The following is an 18,262-nucleotide window of genomic DNA, read 5'->3' as shown; positions in this document are numbered from 1 at the left end:
TTCATTTTATTTGTTTTTGCAGTACGGATGGTCCTTTTCACTCTGCTCCTGTCTTGTTTGGTGACCCAAACCAGATGTTGATGGATGAGCAGCTGTTGCGGCAGTTTGAATTTCCTGAGGTAATGCAGGAGGTCCATCTTCTGCTGGACCTTCTGGGTGCCTGAGGTGATGGTGGTTGCCCACTTGAGGTCTTGAGAGAAAATGGATCCAAGAAACCTGAAGCTCTCCATGACAGAAATGATAGTGGTGATGGAAGGCAGTAATAGGAGTAGTGTCAAAGGTGTGCAGTTCACCCATGATGAGTGATGAGGCCCTCCAGGCTCACTGCACACACACACACACATACACACACACACGCACACACACAATTGTGTGTGTGTGCGTGTGTGTGTGTGTGTGCGCGAACACACTTGGACTTAATGTAGCACCCATTCCAGCAGATTCTGCTGGCAGAGGATGTGGTTTCTTCTGCCAGCACCACGCTCGTCCTTCTTCCAGCTTTCCCCCAGTGGCTCCATGAGGAAAAGGAGAGTGTCCCTGTAGATCAAGTTCTTCTTGAAAACAGGAGGTTTTGGATAAAAACTTCAGAGCTCCTCTCTCTCTCTCTCTCTCTCTCTCTCTCTCTCTCTCTCTCTCTCTCTCTCTCTCTCTCTCTCTCTCTCTCTCTCTTCTGGATTGAACGTCACTGGCAGCACTTGGATTCCTCCTCAGAGGTTTGTGACATCACCATCATCTGGAAAATACATTCCAGCTCAGTGGTCCTTTGTGTTTGGAACAGATGGAACAGTGGCGCCAAATCAAGAGAATATGGTGGCAGTTGAATGAGTCTGCAGTCACACTCAGTCGCCATGGCAGTAACCGACCTCCCAGGTGATGCTGACGTCCTGAAGAAAATGCTAATCTAGTCTGTAGGCCAAATAGTTTGGTTATGGCATTTTGGGGACTGACCCACATGGACTTGAAAGAAGTATCATGACCATCCCAGGGTGGTAGCTGTAGGTGGGTTGGGTGAATGAAACATTACACAGGAGTGAAAATTTAAAAATGCTCCAATTTACTGGTTGAGTTAATAGGATTTTTAAAAGAAATAGATTGTACCATCTGCTATGCTGAGTTATCAAGTTATGGGCTAACATATGTCATAGGAACCAGTGGACATCAACCTTGTTTGACCTTTACTTTGGAGTCAAACATTCAACATGGTCAAATCTGTTCCATTTATGAACCCATTTTTGCCCCACTGACAACAACAATTGTTGCCAAAGTGTATCACTGTCATTTTGTACTCACAATAAAAATCCCACTCATAAAAAATAAATCTGGGCATAAACGGGTTAATTATATTAGCGCCACCAATAATTTGCATCACCTGATCTGACAAATATACCTCTCAGTGTGAATGGAGCAGATGGCTATCATACATGATCGTTGACTAGAGATGGGACTGCATTACATCCTGCAGTGCCTGGACTCTGCAGAGACGTACGTGAGGATCCTGTTCATGGACTTCATCTTGGCGTTCAACACCATCATCCCGGACATTCTCCACAAAAAACTCTCCAACCTCTCTACGCCAGCTCCCACCTGTCAGTGGCTCTCCAACTTCCTGACAGACAGGACACAGCAGATGAGGATGGGGAGCATCACATCCAGCACACGGACAATCAGCACTGGTGCCCCTCAGGGGTGTGTGCTCTCCCCACTGCTCTTCTCCCTCTATACAAACAACTGCACCTCAGGGGACCCCTCTGTTAAACTCCATCAGTGGACTCTTCCAGGACGGTGATGAGGCTACATACAGACAGGAGGTGGAACAGATGGATCTTTGGTGTGGTCAGAACAAAATGGAGCTGAACCCCGCTCAAGACTGTGGAGATGAAAGTGAACTTCAGGAGAAACCCACATCACTACTCCCCCTCTCTATCCTCAGCAACACTGTGGACACTTTCTAGTTCCTGGGATCCACCATCTCCCAAGATCTGAAGTGGACCTCCCACATAGGCTCCATCAGGAAAAAGGCTCAGCAGAGGACGCACTTCCTCAGACAGCTCAGGAAGTTCAACCTGCCCCAGGAACTGCTCATCATCTTCTACACATCTATCATCCAGTCTGTCCTGTGCATCTCCATCTCGGTTTGGTTCTGCCTCCAAACATGACTTCAATGAACTGTCAGGTCTGCAGAAAAAAACATTTGGATCCAGTCTGCTCTCGTTCGTGGACTTATACCAGTCCAGGAACAGGAAGCGAGCTGGTAACATCTCTGCAGACCCCTCACACCCTGGACACACACTGTTTAAACTCCTCCCATCTGGGTGATGTTACAGAGCTCTGTACGACAGAACAACCAGACACAGGAACAGTTTCTTCCCACAGGCCATCACACTGATGAACAACATAACCTGCCAAAAAACTCACTCATTCATATACCTCATGTACAACTTCATTCTGTTTGTCTGGTTCTCTTTTGCACACATTTTTTATTGCACATTTTTACTGTGAATTATTTAGTGTATATTTGAACATGCTCCTATAGAGCCGTGTATTCTTGTAGATACTTGGCCAATAAAGGCTATTTTGATTCTGATACTGAGATATGTATCTAGTAAATTGTGGGTGGTACACTTTGTCACTTTAGGTGGTAGTGACACGCCCCCTTTCAGAGATCTGACCCAAAGCCTAATCAGGGCATTTTGACTCATCAGGAGACGTTTATCCAACAACATCACAGCGTCCCAGCAGAAGAAACCATCTTAATCTTGTTTGGAAAGCGTGAGAACGGGTGTTTTCACTTCAGGCATTGTGGCTTTTTCTCTGGCTCAAAGCGATGGAACGCATTCTCATTACAGGTCAGAAAACATTGATGGCAACTGGATCTGCTTGAAAGCATTTGGAGTTCTTCCTTGACAGGATCAGTCTGGTTCTGATCAGGAGGCAGAAGGATCCTGAAACCGGCCTTTTCCTGGGTCCACTCATATTATGGATCATATTCCAGGCTTGACTTGAATTCCACTGGCAACTTTTCCATAGCCAACAATGAAGCAGCATCACCTCTTAACATATTGTAGTTGTTGCTTGTTTTCACAGATATTTGCAATATTAGACATTGTGAGTCACAAGTGAAATAACAGACAAATAAGTAAGTTTAACATTGAAAAGTTCTGTCATGTGGTTTTGCCTGCCTGTGTTAAGTAACTGGCAACGTGCAGGAAAATGGAGACATATGCAACCGTGCATCACGGCACACGGTTGCCGTGCTCACAACCAGAGGTGGCGCTATTTTTCTGTCAACATCTCACTGAAAACAACAGAACATCCAGTTTACCACCTCTGGCTTGCATGATATTAAAGAGACAATCTCTTACATTTTACTCAAGAATGTTGTGTTGACTCAACAAAAAGCCGTTAACCAGCTGAAACACATTTAACTGAAATAACACGGGACTAAATTGCACTTAGAAAAAAATGGATTTGTTGATTAAATCCAACAAAAAGATTCTTTAAAAAAAATTGTTGAGCGTTCCACCAGATTTTGTTCATCAGGTGTTGCTCCTCATTACATTCAAAGCTTCTCATTTAAACCTTGTGTGACTGGAACATTTCTTTGCTTTTTCATGAATAAATCCACCTTACTTATCCTCGTAACCCTGCGATAGACTAACGGCCTGTCCAGGGTGCACGCCGTCACTCAGCTGGTGACCGCTAAGACAGGTGGACGTCTTCCTAATGGATTATTTACCAGTCCAACACAGATTCTGAAACATCCAGCAGAATAAAAACTTAATGTTCAAAAATGCATTTATTATACCAGCTGACATAAATAAAAAAAAAACGCTCATGTCATGTGACATCAAGTGATCACTGCAGGTTCATAAATATTTCAAATTGTAGACATAGTAATAAAATTTCAACCCATCTGTCCTTATTTGCTGTCCGTTCCTCCCTCATAAAGTGATGATGAGCGTCTTGATTTTACATGTTTTGCATCCATCTTTAGTTTGTCCATTTTGATGCAGTCTGGTTTCTGGGACAGCTTGATATGTTTCCATGGCAACACAGTCTCACCTGTTACCTGTTGGGAGATAATTAAAAAAAAGAGTCGCTGTTACTCAAGCACACAATTAACACAATTTGCAGCATTAATACACTGCAGTGTTAATATCTCCACCACTGTGTAAGTCAACTCGTTGATCAGCTTGATTTAAAGTCTAAAAGAGTCTATTTTAATACTTTTTGTATTTGATCAAAGGCACTTGCTGCAGAGTTAATTTAACACTGCTGAGTTTCCTCGTGTATATTGCACGTACACTTGTTGGCCACTTTATTAGGTACACCAGATCAATTACTTGTTATTATGATCTTTATTTAACCAGATAAAACCCATTGAGATCGTGACCTCTTTTACAAGGGTGACCAAGACCTGGCCAAGTCATAATAGACAACTAAACAACATCAGGATTACAATTAAAATATATAAAACACAAGCAATTAACAAATAAACACAATCATTTCTGTCATGGCAACAATATGTAAGTTAAAAAGACAGTTTAAGATTTAAAACACAGGCACTGTTCAAAAGATTTCCATTGTCGATTTCTTAAAATTGAACGGAAAGCGTTCAGAGAAATCAACCTTGACAGTTTCAGTTCAGATCGGAGGACATTCCAAGCAGAGGGAGCAGACAAACTAAAAGCTTTCTTTCTCATTTCTGTTTGAACATGAGGTACAAAAAAATACAACGTATTTGAGAGTAGAGCATAACAGCTTTCAGATCTCTGAAGAAAACTGGATACATAAGTCAGAACCAACCCAATAAGAGCCTTGTAAAGCAGAGTCATCCAGTGTGTATGTTGCCTTACAGTCCAAGAAGGAATGCCAGCATTAGCACACAACTCACAGTGGTGGGTGAGGCGACTCCAACCAGTGATGAATCTCAGCACAATGGTACACTTCCAGTCCAGAGCCAAGGACTGTAGACAGCTGGTTGTTAACACAATTAGCTAACCAGCCAATCACACGGCAGCAATGCAGTGCATTTAGGCATCTAGACGTGGTGAAGATGACTTACTGAAGTTCAAACCAGCATCAGAATGGAGAAGAAAGAGGATTTAAGTGACTTTGAATGTGTCATGGTTGTTGGTGTCTGAATATTTCAGAAACTGCTGATCTACAGGGATTTTCATGCACAACCATCTTTAGGGTTTACAAAGAATGGTCTGAAAAGGAGAAGATATCCAGTGAGCGACAGTTGTGTGGATGAAAATGTCTTGTTGATGTCAGAGGTCAGAGGAGAATGAACAGACTGGTTGAATGGACGACTGATGCCATCATGTCAATATGGACCAACATCTCTAGGGAACATTTCCAACAAAGTGTTGAATCTCATACACACACACATACTCATCTTCAACCGCTTACTCCAATTAAGGTTCGCGGGGGGCTGGAGCCTATCCCAGCAGTCATAGTGCACGAGGCGTGGTACACCCTAGACAGGTTGCCAGTCTGTCACAGGGCTGTGTTGAATATATGCCATGAAAATTAAGGCAGTTCTGAAGGCAAATGTGGGTCTAACTCAGTACCTGCAAGACATACCTAATAAAGTGGCCATTGAGTGTATATAGGTGTGTAGAAATGCAGTTTACCTCTTGGACAAAACTTCTTCAGGTAGCAGTTGGAACAGTACGGCTTCTCATCGTGCTGAAACACAAACAGCAGGAAATGTTTACTGCAGTGTTCGTTAGTTCTAGTCATTCATCCTGTCACAACATTCCTCATGAAAATCCTCATTCATTGTTCTTAAATACCTCTGCATGTTGTCCAGCTGTCAGTTGTCTGTTGCACTTGTGACACTTCAGACACAGAGGATGGTAATCTCTCCCTAAGGACCTTTTCTTCTCACCTGGACCGGGAATGGGGGTGGGGTGGAATCAATTATTTGTTTATTGTTTTTAATATGTAAATGCTTCTGTGACGTGCCATTTGCCAGGAGCACAATTCGCAACAGGCAGTATATGGAACAAATAAATACATAAAAACACTTTGCCCCTTTATTAAACCACAATTTTTAAAAAAGTTTTCTTTTTTGTTTTCAATTCATTTTCGAAATGTGTACACTTGAGGTGAAAACATGTTGCAGTCCTCAACATACATCAAACATTACTTCATCAAGCACCATCGAGGAGTGTCAAAGTGTGTGAAGATGGCAGTGTGGAACAAATGGACGGTCAGTATTCCACTGCCGATGATCAGGTTTAAAGCAGTGCCAGATATTAGAATGCTCAACAGATTCAACTGTTTTGTCCCAAATAAAAATCATTATGTTGAGATGCGTGATTACTCCACCATCGATAAGCCGAGATGGATCACGTTCGAATGGATGAACTTTGTTGGACTTGCTGAAGGAGAAATCTCATTGTTGTGTGTTGGGGGGGTTTGGCTGGACATTTTGGTGTTCTTTTCTTTTCTTTGCTCTCCAGGTGGTATGCAAACTGATTTATTGTCTGTGGAGAAGGTGCTGGCAGAAGAGTCCTTCACCCTCATCAACGTGATGTGCAGCACCTGTGGATGGTGCTCACGTGCAGCCTTAAAGACTTTCAGCTGAAGCAGATAATGAGATGGCGTTCTGCATTTAAGCCATGTGTGATTCAAGCAGAATTGCCGGGAACTCGACCTTGTGACGTTCGTTTGTGAGACGCTGAGGACCGCGCCTGGGTTTGACACATCGTGCCTGTGAAGGAGGACGGGTGAGGGACACATGCTGTCAGCACACATCAGAGGTGATTTGATTGTCTGAATAATTGTTAACAGTAATTTGGTATTTTGTTACGCAGTATATGTGAATATTGATGAGAGTTGTGCAGCTCGCTTCTCACGGCCGTGGCGTGCGGACAGATGATTCTCCACCTGTTGTGAGAAGCTGCTCATTTAGATAAAGCTTAAATTCAGACCTGAATGTGTTGCTGATAGTGTGTGCCTTTGAAGGATATTAGTTGTAGCTGCTGACTTACCTCACCTTTTCCATCCTTCACAGAGTCGGTTTGTCGTGTCCACCTGGGGGGTGTTTGGCAGTGAACGTGGGTCCAGAGGCACCGGGCTTCGATCCCTTTGGGCGCTGGAGAGCGCGCCGTCCTTCACTCCGCCAGACAGACGCGTTTTATGTTTGTACACCGAGTATTGCACAAAAGGGGGAAAATAAATTGTTTTGTTATTGGAACCGCTTTCTGGTTATTTTAGCGCTGGGTTCAGTCAGACGCAGGTCCGCTCCTCAACCCGCGTCGGCACATAACACTCATCTCAGTTTCAGAGAAATATGGATAATCGTGTTGTCCTGAAGCCACTCCTTTGATATCTTGGCTGTGTCTTTAGAGTCATTGTCCTGCTGAAAGATGAACTGTCACCCAGTCTGAGGTCAAGAGCCCTCTGGAGCAGGTTTTCATCCAGGATGTCTCTATTGCTGCATTCATCTTTCCCTCAATCCTGACTAGTCTCCCAGTTCCTGTTTGGATGATGCCTGGTTTCCTCCAAACCTGACGCCTGGCATTCACACCAAAGACTTCAGTCTTTGTCTCATCAGATCAGAAAATTTTGTTTCTCCTGGACTGAGAGTCCTTCAGGTGCCTTTTGGCAAACTCCTGGTGGGCTGCCATGTGCCCTTTACTGAGGAGTGGCTTCCAGATAGAAATGAAGTGTATTAATATAATACAAAGACAACATAAGGAAATAGTTTTCACTCACTGGCCACTTTATTAGGTAGGCCTTGCTAGTGCCGGGTTGGACCCACTTTTGCCTCCAGTACTGCCTGAATTCTTCATGGCACAGATTGTCTCAGAGATGTTGGTCCATATTACCATGATGTCATCATGTAGTCGCCTATTCAGTCAATCTTCCCTTTCTTCTCGGTCCTCTGACATCAACAAGGCATTCTCGTCCACACAACTGCCACAAATTTTTTTTTTTTTTTTTTTTTGACCCTAGATATTTTTATGTGTGAAAATCTCAGTACATCAGCAGTTTGTGAAATACTCAGACCAGCCTGTCATGCCACATTCAAAGTTACTTAAATCCTGTTTCTATTCTGATGCTCAGTTTGAACTTCAGCAAGTTGTCTTCTCCACGCCTAGATACCTAAATGCACTGCTGCCGTCTGATTGACTAATTAGTTATTTGTGATGACAAGCAATTGAACAGGTGTCCCTAATAAAGTGGCCGGCGAGTGTAATTTGATTTGGAATGAAAGGAAATACATACTGAGAATAATACAAGTATTAAAATACACATTACATCTATTAAATATGCATGTATACTAGGATTAAATTATTAAACTGGTTTAAACACAGAGCCCGACGAGAGTGAGTCCAGGTCCGATAGCAGGAACATAAATTACAGAGGGAAGGGAAAGACAAGTTTGAACCCAAACACTTCAGATGAGGAGCAGAACCAAACGCTTAAATAAATGTTTGTCAGCTGACAGTGCGGCTGTAAATAATGTGGAGAAAAAGAGGCAAGTCACAAATCATATCAGACTATTTGAGCTCAGAGTCGAAGAGCAGCAAAGCCGAGCTAAAAGTGAAGGTTTGAGGCTGTGCAGTGTGGGAGAGGACGTCCGGAAACTAAAAGAGGCAGAAGGAGGAAACCCAGACAGCTGAGCCACATCCTGTTGCCTTCATGGAGATTTGAGTGAGTCTCTGAACGTGTGCGCTTGAAACCGAAGAAGAAAAGCCAAAAGTAAGAAAGAGTCAGACAGGAAAGTCATTCAGGTGCCTCTGAGCAAAGTCCTCAATCCCACGTGGGCCCTGCATGGACTGAGGGCATGCTGACGTCAGTGTGTGTGAGTGTGTGTCAACAAAATATCTTGGTGGGAATATTCCTCAGGTTGGTGCCTCCAGATGTTTAACCTTTGGAACAGATCAGTCAGGTCAAGCAAAACACAGCACCCCCCCCAAAAAAAAGCATTTACCATAAAATCTCCACTGCCCGTGTGTGTAGACGTCATAGTATGAAATCACACCACTGTAACACATTACAGCTCCATTTAGTTATGTCCATGTTCATCTTCTTTGCCTTGGAGAGCTTCGATTTTCACCAAAAAATGGTGGGAACATTTCTCAGGGAGATATTTCAAGATGATTTGAAAATATCATGTTCAAGATCAACAAACACATGATGTGGAAGAACATATATTCTGCTAGATCTTGGCAACCGATGGGGCTTGAGAGCTGATCGAAATTTTATATTGATCGGCAAAATATTTGTAATTGTTTGGTAAGATGAACTATTGGACCTGGATATATTCCGGTGTGCAGAGCCTTCCGACGACTTCCGTTGTAAGTTATCAGTTGGAAAAAAAAAAAGAAAAAGGTGGGACTCGGAGATGACGGTAGAGAAAACAACAGATGTCTTCTTTAAAACATTGTTGAGACATAATCATATAGTTATGCACTGCAGACAGGTCAGATTCGCCCCACTGAGATATCCCATAATCCCTTGCGTGCCAGAGAGTTGCTGCAGTTTAAACAACACAGAGAATCCACATGAAAATGAACATTATACATATTATACAACCAAAATGTAATTTCTTATGCTTTTCATCACATTAATAAGAGACTACTTACTGCATGAGACCCTGAAAATTTACTCAAACAAATCCATGTCAACTACATGGATTATTATTCGACAAACACAATGCAAATTTCAGACATTTTATATATATGTCTCTGGAACATAGAGGACAAACAGTGTTGTAAAGGACAATAATCAGGACATTAAAGAACAAACTTCACTTTCTCCCAGAACGACATAAACAGGAAGTGATCGCGGCTCACAGCAAATCCCACTGTAAATAACAGAGAAACAACCTGAGCTTCTAGCATGTTTACATAAAACAAACACAACTGCAACATCTAAAAACCCAGAGAATATATTCAGGAGAGTTTTAGGCACAATATACAAAGAGTTTTATGTTGCGATGTTAATGCTGTTGTCCGTGTGCAGTGGTTAAAGTGCAGCCTGATCAGAGTGTCTCAATGTTACTGACATCTCGCGGAATGGTGAACTCTCCAAAGTTTTGCAAGATTTGAAACCTCAGTAGGGCGAATGTACTGAAATTCCAATTAAAACACACAACACTGTAAAAAAGGTTCATAAGGTTAGTTTGTATAACTTGAATTGAGTATTTTCAGGGTGAAAGCCATTTAGCCATTTGGTAAAAATTGTGCACAGTTAAAAAAAAAAAAAAAAATCAGTTGGACCCCCAAGTAGGGGATGGTTTTAAAATAAAAAAGTTTGATCATAAAACTGAAATTGCAACATGTAAAATTTATTCCGACTACTAAAATTAGTTAAAATAAACCTAACACCCCCCCACCCAATATAGACACACACACACACACAAAATGAAGGTAACAGTTTGTTGCATGTTTGTAGAACGGAGGTAAAGTAAAGAAGTTAATAATAACTGAAATGAAACAATTTGGCTAAAATTAATTGATAATACAAAGTTATATCTCAGTGTGCAGAGGGCACATGGTATACTTCAGACCTCTGATGATTTTTTATTTTTTAATTTGAAATAATGATAACTGAGTTCCAGAGAAGGATGTGAACCACACTGGTAACTATAACTCAGGTAAACCAATCAGAAACCAGCTACAAAATGACTAACCAGTGCACATAAACAGCATCATTTCAAATTCAAAGTTAATGAGTAAAAGGTTTTTATTCAGGCAAAAGTTGGAAAACAAGACTTTCAAAATGCAAAATGCCAGACTCACCAAAGTAAACGGGCTTCCCACAGATTGGACAGTATCCCACCATTACTGCAGACGTACAGTGTGTGTGTTTGTGTGTGTGTGTGTGTGTGTGTGTCTCTGTGTGTTGCCGTGCACTGTGGCTGTAGTGAAAAGAGTAATTCAAAGTGAGCGTACACACGAGTGCATGGACTGAAAATTGACAGGAAACCTGTTAAAGTGTAGCTGTGGAACCGACTTTTGCAGACACAATCAGGAAGTGGTGAGTGACACGTCACAGACAGAGAGACACTCTGACCTGAAAATATTCAACCACAACGCACAGTTGTTTCACATCTCCAATCACATGATTTCTAAGATGGAGATAATAATATTGTAAGTGCATTTTCCTGCTTCTGGCTTTTGCAAGTTTCTGCATGTGCTCTAAAAAATGAACCGTTGTCTCAACAAGAAAAAGTGATGTAACAATTTGCATAGATTTTTTTTTAAGTTGAAATAACATAAAAAAAACTATGCAAATTGTTACATCAATTTTTCTCATTGGGACAGCGGTTAATTTTTTACAGTGTGAATGGAAACGAATTAAAAATATAAAGCATTAAATCAAAATGACAAAAGCATACACCCCTTTAATTACAACACAATGATCGTCAAGTTTGCAGGTGGCTGGAGGTTGAAATCACAAGATCACGCTAAAAAAAAAATAACGCACCACTCAACTTAAAAAATAAGGTTACAATTTGTGTGACACTTTTTTTTAACTAATTCCCACTCAGCCATGAGATTATTATAGTCATTTATCAAAGCATTTAGTTACCTAGTTTAGCTCACTTCATTAGCTTTAATTAAAAGGGTTTGTGTCATTCGGTAGCCAACTTATTTCATTTTAGTTATTCTAACTTCTTTATTTTACTATTTTGCCTCCATTCCACTCAGAAATGTCCCTACAAACTATTTCCTATTTTTTTTAAATTTTGACATTTTTTAAAACTAATTTCACGTACGTAAGTCTGAATAAATTACATGTTGCACTTCCAGTTTTATGAGTAGTTTATTTTAAAAGCTGCAGTTTGTGTCCAAATCATCATTCGTGATTCATAATTCATTTACACTCATCTCACTCATCTTCAACCGCTTTTCCAGGTTTGAGTCTTGGGGGCAACAGCTCCAGCAGGGGACCCCAGACGTCCCTTTCCCGTGCCACATTGACCGCCTCTGACTGGGGGTTCCCGAGGTGTTCCCAGGCCAGTGTGGAGATATAATCTCATCACCTAGTCCTGAGTCTCCTCCCAGATGGGCATGCTTGGAACACCTCCCTAGGGAGGCACCCAGGAGGCATCCTTACCAGATGCCCAAACCACCTCAGCTGGCTCCTTTCAACGTGAAGGACCAGCGACTCCACTCCGAGCTCCCCACGGATGACTAAACTTCTCACCCTATCTCTAAGGGAGACACCAGCCACCCTCCTGAAGAAGCCCATTTCGGACACTTGTACCCACGATCTAGTTCTTTCAGTCATGACCCAACACTCATGACCATAGGTGAGAGTAGGAACGAAGATTGACCAGTAGATTGAGAGCCTCGCCTTTTGGGTCAGCTCCCATTTGAAATGGGAGACCCGCCTGCCCCGACTACGCTTCGATATCCTGTCCATGACTATCACAAACAGGATTGGTGACAAGGTGCAGTCCTGGCAGAGGCCAACCTCCACTGGAAACGAGTCTGACTTACTGCAGAGCACCTGAACAAAGTTCTCGTTTTGTGAGTACAGAGATTGGATGGCCCTGATGACCCCCTCACTCCATACTCCCACAGCAGCTCCCACAGTGTCTCCCGGGGTACCTGATCATATGCCTTCTCCAAGTCCACAAAACACACATAGACTGGGTGGGCATACTCCCAGGCACCTCCAGGATCTTTGTGAGAGTAAAGAGCTGGTCGGTTATTCCACGACCAGGACGGAACCCGCATTGTTCCTCTTCAATCAGAGGTTCAACTATCGGCCGAACCCTCCTCCTCCTCCATAATTCAAAAGATGTATACAAAAATGTGTATAAAGACATAACAATAAATATTGCAATAAAAAAAATTAAAAAAAAAACAATTTTACAACCTGGTGGTGTTTGTGTTATAATACAAATTATTTTTAAAATGTTAACACTGGTTAACAATGTTAACTATTCCATATTCCAATTGCTCCAACTGTTTTTAAACTGACACTCACTCACTCATGCTCACCCCCTTACTTTGAGAAAGGGTCTCGGGGGGCTGGAGCCTTTCCCGGCAGTCACACGGTGTGTGTTCTTAAAATGTGAACAATTAAACTTACTAAAATATGAACATGCAAAACCCTTTCTTTTCTTGCTGAAAATATTATTCAATTTGCTCTTTTATATTTTAATTAAATTATGTATTTTTATTATTTATTTATTTGTTTACAGTGATGAATACAAGAGGAATTTCCTGTCACTGAATATCTTTTAGGGCAGCATGGTGGCTTAGTGGTAGTGCACCATTTATCCCATATCTCCATAGAATTCAGTCATAGATGGTCCAAAACTATACCTTTTTGAAATTTTTATGATCAGACAAATAATATGGAATACCTTACAATATGACTGGAGCATCTTTTAATTTTGACCCCTGTGTAATTCTTCAATTGACCCCTACCTTGAAAATTCAAGTGAACACACTGCTTTTTCAAAAGAGTAATGTCTAAGGAGTATTTGTGCCAGACTTGGCGCTTGCATCACCATTTAAAGGATTCCTCTGTAAATATTATCTTATCTGCTGCACTACAAATGATCTGTGCATTATATTTCGAAAAACAAATAAATATTAAATATTAATATTCAATAATTAACAAATATAATAAAATATAATAATTAATAAATATTAAATATTCGACAGGGCATACCATGGGGCTCTATACTGGGACCATTGCTATTTGGTATCTTTATAAATGATTTACCTGTAGCCTGCAGTGGTGCTTGTTGCCAGCTCTATGCAGATGATGCAGTTTTTATGCACCTGCTGAGTCAATGAAGCAGGCAGCAGAAATTTTGTCCGCATGTATGGCTGAGGTGAACCAACGGCTCATTCAAAATCAGTTGGTGCTAAATTTAACTAAGACAGTTTCAATGTGTTTTTCAATTAGAAAACAAAATGTAGAATAAAGTTTTCAAATACATTAGCAGAATACAAATATACAATCTGTAATTGAATTTAAATATCTTGGGTTGGTCCTTGATTCCCAATTGAATTTTGATAATCATATTAAGAAAATGATTAAAATCATACAAAGAAATCTTAACTGTTTTAAATTAATTAGACCTTACATTCCAAAACAAGAAGCACTCCTGTACATGCATACTATGATATTCTCACATATATCATACTGCATGACAGTGTGGGCCCAGGCCACGCCCTCAGTCACGAAGCGCATCGCTTCACTGTAAAATCAAACAATAAAGATTATGGATAAAAAGCCAATTCGTTACCATCACTGTACTATTCTTGAGAAGTGAAGACTGCTAAGCTTTGAAAGCTTTGGTAGTCTGTGCTTCCTGAAATTGTTGTTTAAATGTATTAATAATCAAGCACCCGAGCCACTCAGTTCATTTGTTCAGAGACCAAGCGGAGGTAGAGTCACCAGAGGTTCCATAAACAAGAATGATAACATTCCACAGTGTAGGACTTCATTTGGTCAGTCTGCCTTTTCTTTTAAAAGCATAAAGTTGTGGAATTCATTGCCACCTGAGCTCAAGAACATATCTGAGTTTAGAATGTTCACCTCCAGGCTCAAGTTTTGTCTTAAAAGTTGCCAATGTTGCCCCCATGTGCAGACATAGCATTGTGAGTAAAAAAGTGGGTCAAGAATTATGGATGTGTGTTGGAAGGTGTGGAAATGTAAGAAATTTTTACATGTGAGAAGGTGGATCGATGATCTCATGAAATGATGAATGAGGTTGTTTATTATTTAATTAAATTGTAGAATTACAAATTATGTAAATTGTAGAATTATGACTCATGTCATTTGTAGAAAGGCCCAACCAGGGACAAGAGTTGTGAATTAGATTGAAGCTATAAACTCTTTGTGCATCACATCAGTCACAGATATTGTGGATCTATGTTGACTTCATTGTCCCTGTCAAATAAACAAATAAATGGAATGAAATGAAATTCACAAAAAGTAAAAAAGAATCTTGCAATATTAATATTCTTCCTTAAACATTCCTCCACCCTTTCACCAAGTTTCAAGAAAATCAAATTCATAGTTTTGGTGTAATCCTGCTCACATTCATCTTTAATAATTTCGGAGAGATGTGTGATGTGTGACGGAGGTACAGGATGTGCTCTCAGACTACAACCCAGTGAAGAAATGTGAAGTGTGACACCATATGGTAAATCTGTCTCAAAAACTCATGCACATGCATGAAGGAGATGAGTGAGGGAAGCCACCAAGACACCCACCATAACTCTGGAAGTCTTCCAACTTTTATGTGCTGCTTCACCGGTCACAGCTTCATGGCAGAGTATTCTATAAATGGTAAATGGACTGCATTTATATAGTGCTCTTCCATCAGACACTCAGAGCGCTTTACAATAATGCCTCACATTCACACTGATTTCAGGGTGCTGCCACATAAAGCGCTCACTACACACCGGGAGCAACTAGAGGATTAAAGACCTTACCCAAGGGCCCTTAGTGATTTTCCAGTCAGGCTGGGATTTAAACCAAGGATCCTCTGGTCTCAAATCCAACTGCTTAACCACTAGACCATCACCTCCACCATGGTCCTGTGGTCCAGAGAGGCCTAAAATACACTTACTGGGCATCTGATGAATCGGTGTGTTTTATATAAGAGGACACACACACACACACACACACACACACACACACACACACACACACACACACACACACACACACACACACACACACACACACACACACACACACACACACACAACATCCTGTGTTGTGGTGGAAGCATCATGCTGGGAAAATGCTTTTCTGCTGCAAGCCTGAGAAGGCTTAAAGGTAAGAAACATTGTGAAACAGAGACAGAAAATTCTGGACAAACACTCAGTGATGTCTACAAGAACCCTGGTCGAAATCACTTCAAGCACGAAGCCAAAAATCCAACAGAAACATCTTTAAAACAGCAACGTTAACCTCACAAGTCCAGATCATTGGAATCTGTGGCTGAACTTGAAAACAGACTTTCTTCACTCGTGATCCTCAAACAGTCTGACAGAACGTGAGCCATCTTTATGAAGACGAATGTGGAAACACTTGCAGTGTCCAGATGTGCAAAACTGATCGAGCTTCATCCCTGCAGAATGAAAATATTACTGCTGCTAAAATCGCCCAAAAAACAATCAACACTTAAGCAGTTTAATATGTTATAACTCATATTTTCATTTATTTTAGATGATGCACTTTGAAGTTAAAGGACACTTTGTGTCATCTGTGAAGAAGCACGATTTAATTGTGATGTCATAAAAGAAAGGCCTGTAAAAGGCTGTGGTGGGGTATCTTTTATAGGTACAGTAAATAGGTAACAGTTGGGCTTTGTATACTGTATTTACTCACATGAACAGGAAAGAGAGAGGAAAAAGAGAGAGAGAGAGAAGCGAGCGAATGAAGGACAAAAAGCAGCTGTCAGCAGCTCAGATTCCCACCAATCTTCTCTCCTTTCCTGAGCTTCTCACCCTCTTTTCTAGATTAAAAACAAGGAGTTGAGCCTCTGAATTGAAAAGAGAAACCTAACACTTGTGCCTCTTTCTCTGTCTCTGTCACATAAACATGTGCTCTCCTGACACACACACACACACACACACACACACACACACACACACACACACACACACACACACACACACACACACACTGTGTACGCCAACCAAAACACAGTCCTTCCCATCAGTGATGTCACATAACAAGGCTGCAGCCAAACAACGAGCAGAGGCAGAGTGAGGTCGAACCGGTGGAGGACGGACGGAGCAGTGACAGTGCACGCTGTGCACGTGTGTGTGTGTGTGTGTGTGTGTGTGTGTGTGTGTGTGTGTGTGTGTGTGTGTGTGTGTGTGTGTGTTATCCCCTCAGGGTGGTGATGTAAGGAGACCTGAGGAGGGATGGGGGGTGAGGAGAGATGAGGGAGACAAGGACAGAGACAGTAACTGGCCTCGGCTCAGCCCCGGACAAAGAAGGTGAACTCTGGTGACCTTTTCAAAAAGGCCAATAAAAACTCTGAACACAGAGCTTCTGTGTGTTCGGGAGCCACCCTGTACCACAGGAGTCATTTTCGTTTGCCTGCCACTTGATCGCTGGTTCGTTGGGAGGATTTTTAATGAAGCAGTTTTCAGGAAACGTGGTTTGGAGTTTGTGTTGATCTCGGAATTAAGATATATAAACATTCGGTGGATCCACAGATGAAAATGATGCGCTTCACGCTTACTGCTACATGTTATAATCTTCATACCACCAGCGGGGTCAGTAAAAGTTTCCATTAACCAGTATGAAATTTGAACCTTTTATGGCTGTTAAACACTAAATATGAAGAAAAGCCACCAAATGGTTGCTGCAATATTGCTCAAAGAGTTGAATAATTCTGAATTTTATGTCCATAAACTTGTCAGAGTGCCAGCAGTCAAAGTTTTGACATGACAGACAATTCAGTCCTGACATCACCAACTTCACTGAGAAGCAGCTGACTTGATGGACAGTTGGATGGACACCAAGAGTTCCAATATTCTTGATGTGGGCATCTGGGTCAGTGTGGACAAGGTGCAAAACAGAAGTGCATTTGGGGCGTGTCCACCCCACCTTTCTTACTCAATTAATCAGGGGGTGTGTTCTGGGTGGAACTTGAATTCCACAAGAGCCATCTGTCCTGGAACCCGGAACATATGACACCTGTGAGAGTTTTTGTGAGAAGGAAATATAAAGGAATATTTTTTCAGTCATAATTTGTCTGCAGCTCATTCTGTTAAAAAATAAAATAATGTGAGAAAATCTTATTGTGAACTCAGAATCGTGAGTTGAGAGTATTGTATCGCTAAGTTACTGCAACTGTTTATCGTAAAACTGGGTTGAAATCTAAAACTCTACATTTTGAGGCAACTCTCAAAAATGGTTGGTGTCAAGAAATTTGAATATAAAGTAACGTTCCAAAATAAAGTGGGTTTTTTTTTTTTTCTTTTCTTTTCTAATTAACAGTTGGTGGAAGGTCATTGCTGCCATTAAAATCTTGGGAGGAGACAAATAAGCTTAAGAAGAAAATATGTGTACTATTCAATAACAACAGCTTTTGTGTGAATTCTTAATGCCATATTTACCTCCGCCAAGGAGGGAATGTTTTCGGTCGCGTCCGTTTGTTTGTTGGTTGGTTGGTTGGAACGGATTTCAATGACATTTTTACCAGGGGTGTATCTTGGCCTAACTTAAAAGTCATTAAATTTTGGTAATGATCCGGAACACGATCTGGATCCAGTAATTTTTTTTTAAGGATTCT

General features: G+C 41.3%; 1 protein-coding gene across 1 annotated transcript; it reads right to left on the bottom strand.

The window, feature by feature from the left end:
• Positions 1-3,981: 3,981 nt before the first annotated feature.
• zgc:195282 (uncharacterized protein LOC100192223 homolog) lies at positions 3,982-10,940 on the bottom strand. The gene is made up of 4 exons (XM_034188214.1): positions 10,767-10,940; positions 5,802-5,896; positions 5,640-5,694; positions 3,982-4,069 (listed from the first exon to the last, which is right to left on the bottom strand). Exons 1-4 carry the CDS (start codon positions 10,807-10,809, stop codon positions 4,059-4,061), a joined length of 204 nt encoding a protein of 67 aa, XP_034044105.1. The 5' UTR covers positions 10,810-10,940; the 3' UTR covers positions 3,982-4,058.
• Positions 10,941-18,262: the final 7,322 nt, after the last annotated feature.

The sequence above is a fragment of the Thalassophryne amazonica genome, chromosome 15, assembly GCF_902500255.1.
Source record: "Thalassophryne amazonica chromosome 15, fThaAma1.1, whole genome shotgun sequence".
Lineage (NCBI taxonomy): Eukaryota > Metazoa > Chordata > Actinopteri > Batrachoidiformes > Batrachoididae > Thalassophryne > Thalassophryne amazonica.
The sequence above is the reverse complement of the archived record's forward strand: the minus strand, read 5'-3'. Positions and strand labels throughout refer to the sequence as shown.